Source organism: Littorina saxatilis, linkage group LG1, assembly GCF_037325665.1.
Source record: "Littorina saxatilis isolate snail1 linkage group LG1, US_GU_Lsax_2.0, whole genome shotgun sequence".
Classification (NCBI taxonomy): Eukaryota; Metazoa; Mollusca; class Gastropoda; order Littorinimorpha; family Littorinidae; genus Littorina; species Littorina saxatilis.
Window position 1 is genome coordinate 62,592,084 of NC_090245.1, and position 14,305 is coordinate 62,606,388.

Below are 14,305 nucleotides of genomic sequence, written 5' to 3' on the forward strand. Positions count from 1 at the left end.
TAAATTTCCGCCGAACGTGGGTTTGAACTCACGCTGACAGCGGCCAACTGAATACAAATCCAGCGCGCTACCAACTGAGCTATGTCATGGCTTCATACATGCAGGCATCAACCGTTGCTAGGAGAATCTGTAAAAAAAAAAAAAATATTCTCGAGGGTCAGTTTATTGCACATCTGTTTTGCAGAGACATAAAAGTATAAGGCAAACTGTCATACGTTTTCGGAATGGTTATTTTCGAATTCAAGCAATACCAAAGAAAAAGTAGGAAAAAAAACCTTGAACCTTGTCATCAGTATATCAGGTGATGTAACAGTGTGACACGGACACAAAAACCTGGTGGTTACGACGCCGGCCTGCAATGTTGAAGATTAGGGGTTCGAATCCCGGATGCGCCTGTTGGGTTATGGGTGGAGATTTTTCCGATCTCCAAAGTTAACTTATGTGCATATCTGCTAGTGCCTTTTTACATTTAGTCAAGTTTTGATTTCCTCTTCGTGTTTGCATGCAAGCACAAGACCAAGTAAGCAAGAAAAAGATCATGACTTGTTATCAATGTCCGAGATCGATTGGTTACATAAAAAACGAAAACACTTGGCACGTAACATCCGAAAACGAACTAGGACTGCCTTACAGGTTGTGTAAACGGCCAAACACGTAACACAAGTCGCGGCAAGAGATATCAACACTTTTAGTCGGCCATAAAAATCGACCCCAAAAACCTGTCGAGACTACTAAAACCTGGCTATCCGAAACCGGTAAACCTAGACGGGTCAAGCTGGTCTCGGCGAGAATGGCAATATATATAAGACCTACTTTGCACAAACCGATTTTCATGAATTCTGAGCACATTTTAAGAGTTAACATAACATATCTATATATGTTTGGATTCAGGAATTGATGAGAAAAATAATGCAATCATGTTTAATGAACAAAAAAGTACTTAATTTGTAAGCTTCCGAGATGAAACGCAATCCCATAATCCGGACTAAAGTCAAAGAATGTTTGACTAAAATGTCAATCAATTTGATTGACATATGAGGGTGTGACAGTGCCGATGCATATTCTTCAAGAAGCCGGTTATGACGTCATTAAAGACCTCTTATCACGTCTCGGAGTGTCATCTGGAAGGATTTGGATGTAAAGTTGAATGAAGATCGGTATAACTGTTTTGTGTGAATCGTTCTACACACACACACACACACACACACACACACACACACACACACACACACACACACACAACACACACACACACACACCACTACCCTCGTCTCGATTCCTAGTCTATCTGAAAACATTTAGTCAAAACTTGACTAAATGTTAAAAGTACTAGTTCAAACACACGAGGGAGTTGCAGCCCGTCAACGCAGAAGAAGAAGGAGAAGTTATATAGTGAGATTAAGTCGAAATAGGAAGGACAGAATTATTCTGAAGCTGAAATAACCAAATCAGCGCGTGGAAACGACAGGGCAAAACGTCACCGATAAAGACATCGGACGGCTTCATTTCAGTGAGAGGAGAAGAATAGATGTGTTGTTTCCAATGAGTGGCGGTTTAAAGCGGAAGTAAACAGACTGGAGTTTCAAGCAGACTGAAGCATTGCAGTGTTTTTTGTCGACAGGTTGACACGTTCAAGACAAAAGAGCAATGCATTTTCTTTACCAAGCCAAGCTGAAAGAAAAGGCAGCAGAAAACCTGTTTGTGTCCATCGCTTTTGTGTCATTGTTTCAGTACCTTTTACGGTCCTGTCTTTTCCCCTTTTTACTAAACTCTCGTGTTGTCTCTGTCTCTGTTTATTATATCCCCCTCTCTATCTCTTTCTCGCTGAGAACTATTCTGTTTCTTAAAATGGAGAGGAAGGAAAGTAGGGCAAACAGACAATTTGAGCTACACCATGAGTGCCGTCTGTCGGCACTACAGCAAGCAAATAGTGAAGAGCGTTTGGAAATTGGGTTATCTTGTCGGCCATCGATAGGGAATTGATCTCTGGCCGCTTGGGAATATCTGATGGCGCGCCAAAAGATAGCCTTTGTGGCGTTGTAATGTGGGTCTTTCAATGGCAGCGTCAAAGTGTGGATGAGGCAAATCTCCGTCTATGTTTAAGGTAGTGTTGCTTTTACTGACTCCCAAGTCACTGTTGTCGAATACGCCGCTGATAGAAGGGAGTGTTGTATGCAGGGAAGGAGAGCGAGCACAGAATCTGCGTTCAGCTGGCCTGGTGTAAGTTAAAGATACCAATCATTTTTGGCGAATGATAGACAAGGATTTACGATGGCCAGGCAGTAGTTCGTCAAATGTAAAAGCCAGGTTCTACACAAGTCATAATGGCGAGAATATGTTTGTGTACTGTATGTTTACAGGGCCTTTAAAACCATATAGGGTCACTTTAAGACTGAAACACAAAATTCTACGTCATCATGTTCACCTTTCTCTATTGAATTTGTTGAAGGATCCGTTGGTTGATTTTAACGCCATTTCAACTGATGCAGGACCAATGCAAGTTTGTTGAATGATTCGGAGGAACAATATAAACTTGGCCAAAAAATTATTGCATCAAATTGCGCACGCTAAGAAAAGCATTAAAACGCAATTCATTTTAGTTGAACTTTATATGCTCGAAAAGATATTTATGTCAGCTGTTCATATCATTTGTCCGATTGATGGTACTTTGTATAAGCATCCCGTGACAGCCTGTCAAACAAGGTCACCCCTAAAATCGACCTGACAAAAACCATAGCCCCGTATTTTAAAATCTGCAAAAAATCTGAATATGCACGAACCAAACACTTCTGACTACCATTGGAAAGGCCATTTAATTTCCTGTTCAGAGCATTTTATTTTATGCTCCTTACTTCTCTAGTCTTTATGTAGCCTTTTGTCAAAGGCGGTAGGTGTCAACCGTTTCAGAGGCAAAAAAGGGCACGTTTTGCGGCCATTTTTGAGGGGGTCCTCCACTGAAAGAGCCATTTAATTATGCTCAAGTTCTCAATGTTTTGCTTCGGAAATTTCAGAAGCAAAAAATGATTGAGGCAATAGGTGCCAAAGTTTCAGGCAGATCCGAGTGCTGGTTTACATTTGCTCGAGATGGGAACGCGAAAGAAAAATTATCGATCACCGTCCTTGGTACTGCGTACAGTAGCCGTTGAGATTAACTGTCCTTGGCCTGTGCTTCCTTCGCTGCGGGTCACAAAAGCGCAAAACACCGAGCACAGCGCTCCGGGTAAATATAACCACAGGCAAGTAAGCACAGGCCCAGGCCTGTTAATCTCCACGGCTAGTGTACACAGTACCACTAACGATGATCGATCATTTTTCATGCGTGTTCCTATCTCCAGCAAATGTAAACCAGCACTCGAATCAGCCTGAAACTTTGGCACCTATTGCCTCAACCATTTTTTAGACATAACCAAGCTAAGGAAAGGTAACTCTCGCGGAAAATCGGTAGTCCCAAAACCAGGGGGACAAAATAACACGCTTTCACCTTGTGCAGTTAGGTGTTCGAACGTGTCTTTTGCGTTGTTTTTAGTGTTAAAAAATGACCTACGATTAAAGAACAGACATCGGCCTCGAGGTGCACCTCAATTTTTAAGAATTCGTAGCCTTATTTTGTTGAATATCTTTTTTTTTTTTAAATACTCACGATCATCAAGACTTGAAAAATAGTGTGCCCCCTGCTGAAAATACGATGTCTTGGTAGTTCTATCGTTAATCTTACCGTTCTGATCACTTACATTAGCACCGGAGTGTGCGGAAGACTCCAAGATTCAGATGAAACACAGCAACCTTGCCACTTCGCAGCCATTTTGAACGATCTCAGTTAGTAACTATTTTTCGATCTAATGCTAATACGTAAACTCATGCCGTCAAAAGATGTTCGAGTTTGTTTTCGCAACAATGTTTATGAAGTGAATTTACAAACAATAAAACCACTGTAATCCGGAAAATGTCTTAATTCGCTGAATAACAATGAGTTCTTTCATACGTTAGACCGGGAAAGTCACATCTAGCATCATACAGGATTGTTCATAAACCTAAAAAATACACTAAAGTCTTTTTCAAAAGCTATAGTCTGTCACAAACACATTCAGCAATTATCAACATTATAAATCGAGATAACTAGACACATCGAAAGAAATTTGGTGCACAAAACAGATTTCCTGATCACATATCATTGTGTGAAACTTCTTTACAACTTTCGTTCACGAAGTGTACGTATTTTTCTAGCAATAGGCGTGTCCCCTGTTTTGAGTGAACACTGTTTTCGTGGTGCACTACCGGTGTTGTTGTTTTTAAATACAAAACAAGTCGCGTAAGGCGAAATTACTACATTTAGTCAAGCTGTGGAACTCACAGAATGAAACTGAACGCACTGCATTTTTTTACAATGACCGTAGTCCGCCGCTAGTGCAAAAGGCAGTGAAAGTGACGAGCCTGTTTAGCGCGGTAGCGGTTGCGATGTGCTGCATAGCACGCTTTACTGTACCTCTCTTCGTTTTAACTTTCTGAGCGTGTTTTTAATCCAAACATATCATATCTATATGTTTTTGGAATCAGGAACCGACAAGGAATCAGATGAATTTGTTTTTAAAACGATTTCGGAAATTTAATTTTAATCATAATTTTTATATTTTTAATTTTCAGAGCTTGTTTTTAATCCGAATATAACATATTTATATGTTTTTGGAATCAGAACATGATGAAAAATAAAATAAAAGTAATTTTGGATCGTTTTATAAAAAAATAATTTTAATTACAATTTTCAGATTTTTAATGACCAAAGTCATTAATTAAATTGTAAGCCTCCATGCTGAAATACAATACCGAAGTCCGGCCTTCGTCGAAGATTGCTTGGCCAACATTTCAATCAATTTGATTAAAAAATGAAGGTGTGACAGTGCCACCTCAACTTTTACAAAAAGCCGGATATGACGTCATAAATGACATTTATCAAAAAAATGAAAAAAAAAGTCTGGGGATATCATACCCAGGAACTCTCATGTAAAATTTCATAAAGATCGGTCCAGTAGTTTACTCTGAATCGCTCTACACACACACACACACACACACACACACACACACACACACACACACACACACACACACACACACACACACACACACACACACACACACACACACACACACACACACACATACACCACGACCCTCGTCTCGATTCCCCCTCTATGTTAAAACATTTAGTCAAAACTTGACTAAATGTAAAAATACACAGCGGCAATAATTTTTCTTTATTTGAATGAATTTCAACTTCACAAAGATTGTTTTAGAGTGCATAAAGAATTTGAAAAAACAGTTGGTTATGCCTAAATATTTTGCTTACCATGCAAAGTCACGATGTTTTAACCTAAAACTCTGAATTAATATAAATATTTGTTTAGTTCTTTCGGAAAAGTTACGTAATACAACACGCTTAGTATACACATTCACAAAAAGCAACACAGATTTTTGTCAGCCTATTGGTCATAACTTCTGAAATTTCCAAACCAAATCATTGAGAACTTGAGCATATACGGCTCTTTCAGTGGAGGACCCCCCCCCCCCCCCCCTCCCCCTAAAATGGCCGCAAAACGTGCCCTTTTTTGCCTCTGAAACGGTTAACACTTACCGCCTTTGACAAAAGGCTACATAAAGACTAGAGAAGTAAGGTGCATAAAACAAAATGCTCTGAACAGGAAATTGAATGGCCTTTCCAATGGTAGTCAGAAGTGTTGAGTTTGAGCATATTCAGATTTTTTGCAGATTTTAAAATACGGGGCTATGGTTTTTGTCAGGTCGATTTTTAGGAGTGACCTTGTTTGAAACGCTGCCACGGGATGCCTATACAAAGTACCATCAATCGGACAAATGATATGAACAGTTGACATAATTATATTTTCGAGCATATAAAGTTCCACTAAAATGAATTGCGTTTTAATGCTTTTCTTAGCGTGCGCAATTTGATGCAATAATTTTTTGGCCAAGTTTATTATCCGCTGCACCAATTTGACTTATAAACTGACACTGGCAAAGTCAGCCCTTCAGCTTGGCTATTCTCTCCACGGTTAAATGAAAAAACATAGGGACATGCAAATACAAAAACAAAGAGACTGCCAACGTTCCAAAATTCAGAACCAAATAACAAGAAAGGTAGGTTGTTGAAACGTTATAACAGTGAATGTATTGTTTTGTCAATAACAAACGTTCCAACAACCTACCTTTCTTGTTTTTTGATAGGGACATGCAGAAAAACACAGTGGTCCTAAATAAAATAAAAAGTTTGGCAAAAAAAGTACAAAACACACACACACACACACACACACACACACACACACACACACACACACACACACACATTCACTCACACATTGTATATAACGCTGCAACAAACAACTGACAAAAAAGTGTGCCTATGCTTGCAATTACACTTTCGTAAACCAAAGAAAACTGACTGCAGACAAACCGGCTGAGTTACATATATATATATAACGGCTGCAAGATGGGTGTGAAAGAAAGAGAATTGACATCTGGATAGTTCCAAGCCAGCTGCATCTAAAGTTGCTGCTTTGATAGCTATTTGTTTTTGTTTTTGTTTTTATTAAATTCTTATTCAGAAATCATTTATTTTCATACAAAAACCATTCACGTGGTATTATTACAATTAGCCATTTTTTCGATACACAATTACTAGCTAACAAGCAAGCTTGGGTTTAATGTTTCGGTAAACTCTCCTTCAGGTCTTGACTCACTTTCAATCCGTTCAGCAACTTGCCATTTCCTTCGAAAAGAAAATGACTGTTGGATCATTAAGCCACAGTTTCGTATACAGCGAGTAGCATCCTTACAATAGCGCCCCGTTAACAAAGCAGCCTCACGCGCTGGAACCAAGTGATATGACACAACAGCAGCCATCAACCTGCATTTCCGCACGATTTCTCGGACAAACGGTTGGAGAGTGCTGGAAATCTGTCTCGTTTTCTCTCCAATTTGCTGTAATGGCGGCAATTTCCATGCTACGACAAAGCAGGAGAGGAGAAAGAAGCATTAGGAATATGGCGTCTTGTTAGCCAAACTGATTTGATCGAATTTCGATCTCACACCAGCCGCCAAATTTGTCACAACACGTTTTTATCTCTTTTCTCCTTCAGTTAGAATTCTCTTAACAACCGTCCTCTTTTCATCCCAGCGTTGTTCGAGTTGGGTTGGGGGTGGGTGGGGTTGGGGTTGGGGTGGGGTTAACTTAAAGCCCCACTCCGCCGCACATGAGGTTTACAGATCGATGGATTCTTAAAAAAAATTAAAAAAAGCAATTCTAACCTTATGGAACACACTGGCAATATCATTTAACAGCATTAAATGACACAGTTCGCTTAAATGGCTGTTTAGCATGCGTAAGCCACACACCAGTTATCGTGGTTTATTCAACCCCCGTGCCATCGTGGCCCCGTGTGACCCACTTTCCTCTTTTTTTTACGTACGTGATGAATTTAGTCGTCTGTTTGTGGTTTCAGTGCGACTCTGTATCTGCAATAGCATGTTATTGTGTACCTCTGAATCAAAAATACAACACATGACTGATAGTGACACAAACCGAGTGGCGGTGTCTTCAAAGAAACTAGCGCTTATCGGAAAATGTGTGTGCTTTTGGCAATGGTAAGATGCAGCTCATTTGATGTAATAATATCCCTATCGCGGAAGTACGTGTGTATGCGCGCAACACTCAATATACACAGACACAGCAACTAACAGTATCGAATGGTTAAAATATCAGTCGACCAGCATTTAAAAAAAATCTAAAGTTGTATTGTTTTCGGTAGCCCACTTCTCCGTCATCAATTCAAAAGAGCTGCAAGTTGTATGCACCAGTCGACTCATTCACCGAGTTTGCTTGACATACATCCGCGCTCCCTACTTTCAAATTTTTAAAACTTCGAACTGTTCTGACTTTGTTTTGATGATGAAAGAATTATTTCGTGTCAGTTTTAACAATGTTTGTGTAACAAGCTGTCAATTTGTTATTTAGATTTTGAAAGTTAAGTTAGCGTCATAACGAGGCTTCAGATATCTGTGGGTAGAGGTCCGTCTGTCTACACAAACATACATTCGTTGACAAATGCTCGCTGATTATGGGGGACACCTAGGGTGTTCTCTAGCGGTAAGTGTTTAAATGAAAAGGTGTTTGTACTGTGTGTAAAAGCCTGACAGTGTCCTCATAAAAATATGTTCTCATAACTAATAAATAAAGAAACAATGTAACTGAACCAGTCACTGTAGAGTACACAGAGACCAATGATATTTCTTTGCGCTAAGGTGTGAAACTGAGACCAGCCGATCAGCGTGCAGGAAGAGTAAACTCACGCTCACGTACTACTGTCCACCGCTATGATTTTATCATGGCTTTGTTAACATCCTGTCAGTTCTGTCCGGCTGACAGTGCTACAAACATTCACAGAATTGAAAAATGTGTTCGTGTGTGAATATCCTTGTTAAATGATCGGGGGAAAAAACAATATAATTAAATTAAAATTATAAAATATCGATGCACTGCTGTAGGCATTGTAATGCAAGTACGTTTCAAGTCAGTGTCTTTTCACGAACTATAGCCTTTGTTATTTTTTGGGGTTTTAGTCAGATACCAACGCATTCTGAATGAATAGTCCAGCCTGAGAAAATGTGTCAGAAATAAATCGCTTTCTACGAATCGGGAGGTAATTTGGCGTCTTCAAAACAACTTGAACCTATTGCTATTAGATGCCAATGCTCGGGAACAATGTTCCAAATAACTGTGTTCCTTTGTTGTGGTTTACACCTATTTTCCGAAGGAGAAAATGGTCTTCATAGTTGTGCTCTTGAGTACATAGCTGTACAATTCTGGTAAGGCTCAGATCTGTGATCTAACATGAATGCAATGTAAGCGCTTCGATCGATGCAAACGAATTCAGTTTCATCGGACAGTCCGCCGACTTTGAATGCAAAAATGAGACGAAGCAAAAAAATTTTTTTTTTAATCTTATACATGTGAAACTATACCCTTCAAAAAAAGTTAAGGACCACTTTTTCAAACGCATGCCATACAGAGATGACACGGTTAAATGATTTAATTTTTTCTGTATTGTTTTATTGAAGAACTGAGGACTGTCTCCTGAAAATGCCACGTCAAACATGCCAGCGAAAACAACGCTTGTTACTCTAGAAAACCCTCTGATTTCAATTTCACAACATTAGTATTTCTTACAACGAAAAACTGCAAAATCGTATCCTGGCAGCGATCACTAGTTAACCTCCCACTAATCGGTAGTGAGATGTCCTATAACGTAAGGTGATCTCTCCCCGGACCATCAAAGAGCCCCCATCAAACGACTGATCTAGTTCTAGAACAGCGCCAATCTGCAAAGGGCTCTCTACGACGCCTCCAGGCTCTGATGCACCCATCAGCAGGATCCAAGAAGAGGCGGGACCCATCTGTAAACAAGAACTGAGCCCTACGATGACGTAACCACCTCACATGTCGAGTGCACCAGGCTCGGTGGGCAGCTGGATGGTTGGCAGTCAATGTTGTTTTGCGGACTGGCCGTCTTTCACTGAAGTTGAAAGAGAGTAAGCAGTTTGTAACACTTTGACTTACTGACAACAGTGTGTGGTGGCAGCTCATGGTCGATGCCTGCTGCCTTTTCAGTAACCTTTTTTTGCTGCATGACCTTCATTTGGATGAGGCGATCCTCCATTGTTGTAGTGACTGTAGGCCGACCATAACATTGTCGTAACTGTACTCTGCCAATTGCTTGAAGACATTCCTTCACTCCGATGATGTTGAAGTGAGACACTGCAACACTCTGAACCACTTGCCTGACAGAAACAACATCTTGTAGCCATCAAAATGACCTTGCCTTATCCAAGTCGCTCCGTTTTCGTGATAGGGGCATGTTGATTTATTGCATTTGTTTGTCAGTGTGTCATTTTACAAACACAAATTTGTGCGCACATTTTGTTGCTGGAACCCTGTTGTAGCACGTGCATTAGTGGTTTTTGTCCTGGCATGTCTTGCACCGATTTCATATAGGACTTTGAAAACTGCCCCCTTTTTAAAGAAACCCTAATTTTTTCCGCCTGTTTAGCATGACACAGTAACACTGCCTGCCAAAAATGTTCCTACAGCAAGACTCACTTCCCTTTTGTTCATTCAAAAAAGTGACGTTTCAATCAAATTGTCAAACCCTTGATTTTTGGCGAATATGTTAAAGATTGTGAAGATGTCATGACCGGTCCTTAACTTTTTTTGAAGAGTATATTATTAGCATGCATAGTTTGGACTGCTTAGAGACTGTAACAAGTACAATCTATGTACGCTACCGTCTCTGAACCGGTAGAGTACACGCATTACTACTTAATTTTCTAAAACTAAACGAAAGAAAAAATGAGAAACAAAATCCTGACCTGCTCTTTTCTTTATAAAATTTAAGTATTCTGAATCCGTTTCAATTAGATTTCGTGCAGTTCATGGCCGCACAACATCTACCACTACGCTTTCATGTTGGTATCTGCTGCACGTTATCGCTAAATGGCGGGGAGCGAAAGAAGGCAGTATACAGACTTCTGCGTGGTGGCACCATAGGGCTTCCTGTCTCATTTTCTTGCACCGCTTGGGTCGTTTCGGTGTACTCTATAGTCTCTGACTGAACTGACAGAAAACTTTGCAAAGGAACTCTCTTCTCTTCCCCTTCTGGTATTGCTCATATAAAGTTAACTCGCCGGCTGAGGCTCGATCTTTTCAGTTCACATTATCAAAATCTGGAAGTCTTCCGTGTGTTTCCCTGGCTGCATTTGTTTTCTCCTTTTCTTTTTCTCCGCGGAAATCATCCTGACTGTAACACCAGCGAGCATTTGCCTTTAATAAATATTCCCATGGAAATAAATATTTCCCCCAGAGAACAAAGAAATAAATTAACTTGCAAGTGAACTAGCTTTCACCTCTTTTTTTCTTTTGGTGCATAGAATGGAACATGTTAAGTGCTCCTCATCACGGCTAATGCATTTTCAAACAAGGAGCAGTAGCTGTGAAACAGCAGACGGGCATCGTGTTTCAAAGCAGGCGAGATGCTGTAGGTAAAGATGCACCGCAATGACCTGCCCCCCATTCCCTCCGCGTACGTGCAGTTCTGGACTGTACGCAACGGTTAAGTTCATCGGTGATTTCTACAGCCACACCAAGTAGACTGAACCTGTATCAAAAGACACCACATTTTCCAATTGCTCTGATTTGTGAAATATGTACGTTTTTAATGCTTTCAATTTAAATAGTATCCAAGTTCGCCATATCTTCAAAACATCTTATTATTGATAAACACTTGGTCAACGGGAAATCAGGAAAACAAAGTAGAAGGAGAAGCGGAAAAAAGAGGGAAAGGAGAGTGGAAAGTAGGATTATGAAAGATAAGATATGGCTTCACTCCTTTCATTCTCAAACTCTACCTTATTGAACAAAACACGACAGAAATGGCACATACAATGATCTTTCTGCGAATACCTAAAAATTATGTACATATTTTACATACGTCCTGTTCATACTACACGAGTCAAATTCACAGTGAAGCATATAGATTGAAGCGCTTACACACCCAAAATGGGACGAGCAATCCGTGTCTGCGGTGGTTAGTTCCACTGCTCGCTGTTAGACCAGTGGGATGTCTACGACAAGACACAGTCAAAAAAGGCTTCAGTCTGCGTGCTCAAATTAACACGAGTGGGCGCGATTTGGGAATTTAATACTGACGATGTTTCCAAAGTGGTCAATAAATAATTTCTCTAACGTTGTGCATCCTGCACTCTGTGCAAAGAAGATCGTTTCACTTTGTTCAATGATGATTGATACTCCTTGCTCCATGACGATCGAGGGACCAAAAAGAGAATGGCCAATGTTTTAAAGTCCAATTTCCTGTTTCAGGTTTGCCTGAGCAATAGTCTTTTTGTACATAATGTCTTTATAATCAGTATATATTAATATGTATGAAGAGCAAAATAAGTATAACACTACATTAATATATCTACCTGTAAATGACAGCACAAGCTGCACGCGGCAAGTGCTACAGCAGCGTTGAAAAAGAGATTTGATTCATGTCTATCAAGACTTATTCGTAAGGCATGGATAGAAAGGATTTTGCTAATTTCCAGTAGATTTTATGAAAACATGACTCATTTGAGTGAATCTGGGGACGCAATATAGGTGCACGTTGATTCGGTAGACTTTTGAAGAAGTTAATTTGTTCTTTCTCACGTGTCCAAATATATGTATATAGGTAAACATTCCTAAAAGAACGCGCCTCGGACATGCCATGAGAGGCCAATGCAGCACACGCCAGCCACCACCTTGGGTGAGATCGGGGCTGGCAGTCAGTGTATGCAGGGCAATTCAGCAGCCAAGTCCTTCCATCGTCAACCACACTAACCACATGGACAGAAACTCCCTCTCAAAACCTCGTACACAGACAAACACACAGACATCTTTCCACTTCTGTCCAAACTTCACACAACCATTTCACTTTTTGACATGTGTTACAAATGTGTTGATAATCTTTTTCTCTGCACTCAAGGAGCCACATTTCGCCTTCAAAGAAAGAAGGGGTGGGGTGTTACATGAATCATGTGCACAAACTCTTTCTCAGATGATAACAGACTCGACTGTCGTGACACATTTGGATGGTTGAAACCAGCGACTGGTTTGTGTGTTCTACAGTCTTTGTCTAGGAATCGTCTTCTGTTTTAAGTTCATCCTCCCAGGCAGCCACCTTCCGTCTGAAGGTGAATGGGGCAGGGGTTCTTCAGCAGAGGGGCTAGTATTGACAGGTGCTGTTGGGGTCGACCAGGGTCATGTGCTCGCGAGGGTCGTAGAGGGAGGGGGCGTAGAGGACGATGGACAGCGTGCCACAGATGTAGGTGGTGGTGAAGATGTAGAGGAAGAAACGGTCCATCACCATGGCGATGTAGCCCCAGTCTCTCTCCTCCTGCACGCACAGCAAAGGCAACAGTCATTAGTCAAACCGATCTTTATAGGACACAACAAGGGGCTGCCTGGCTTTTCCCTTCACTACAAACAGAAAGGCAAATGCAGGTTGTGATGAAACAGATGAATATTTCGACCTGAAACTGCATTTCTTCTTCCGCGTCGTCGTTCATTGGCTGAAACTCACAAGTACACTCATGCGTTTTGCATGAGTGTTTTTTTTTAGGCGTATGAGGCAGCCATACGCCGTTTTCGGGGAAAGGAACTGGATTTGTCATTCTTGCCTGGTCTCTCTCTCTCTCTCTCTCTCTCTCTCTCTCTCTCTCTCTCTCTCTCTCTCTCTCTCTCTCCTCTCCTCTCCTCTCTCTCTCTCCTCTCCTCTCCTCCTCCTCCTCCTCTCCTCTCCTCCTCCTCCTCCTCTCCTCCTCCTCCTCCTCCTCCTCCTCTCTCTTTCTATTTGTGTTGAGTTCCAACTTTACGACCATTGACTTATTTCGTGTGGAGATGCATTAAGTTTACAGACACACGGTGGTTATCTTCCACACTCTGCTTCCAGTTAACTTATAATAACCGCACACACGCATTCCGGCACGCATACAGAACACTGACGACCAAAAGACGTTGGGACCTAGAAAGGGTCAGCGAAAACTATGCAACTTACAACATCCCATATGACCTTTCGAAACGTTTTCCTAATTCTTCCTCCAGGCTGGGAAAAAATAAAACTTGCCCAAAAAGACTCTAGACTAGAAGTGAGGTTTCTGAAAAGTGGTCACTGGTCGATACAGCATTTCACAGTCGCTATGTGCGTATGATACCATTTCGACAGTTGAAACAAAAATGAAATCTCAACTTTTGGACCGAACAGTTTAATTTAAGTTTCGTACACTATACTTGCAGTAGGGTCACTGATCATAAATCTTAAAACATCAGCTGGAATATTCAACCTCATACACAAACAAAAACCTTTATTAAAAAAACACACAATAAAAACCGTAAAGTTTCTGCTTGACAGTTGGAAGCGACAGGAGAAGCCGTAATAAGATCAATAAGAGGCAGTGTGGCAAGGTCTGGCACCATGACAGCTAGGCGGCAGAGGGGGCCCTGCGTGTAATCAAGTCCAACTGTTGCCCGCCATGCATGCCCAGCAAGGCGCACTCTCTCCTCTGTATGATGCCAACTCAGGCAGAAACAATCAAGGACCAAGGACAAGATGAGAACAGTCTAGCGAACACTTTTTGTCTTTACTCTTGAAAAAAGGACACATTAGAAATGCTGAAACGAAACGTAATCAAAAGACTTTGATTTGTG

The 14,305-nt window shown here is 40.9% G+C and overlaps 1 protein-coding gene across 1 annotated transcript in view; it reads right to left on the minus strand.

Moving 5' to 3' along the window:
- Positions 1 to 11,253: 11,253 nt before the first annotated feature.
- The window catches only part of LOC138975829 (acetylcholine receptor subunit alpha-like), a 62,742-nt gene continuing 59,690 nt past the window's right edge, over positions 11,254 to 14,305 (minus strand). The window contains exon 9 of the mRNA XM_070348596.1: positions 11,254 to 12,995. Within this exon, the coding sequence (XP_070204697.1) occupies positions 12,825 to 12,995 (171 nt within the window). The 3' untranslated portion in view covers positions 11,254 to 12,824. The remainder of the gene's footprint in view (positions 12,996 to 14,305) is intronic.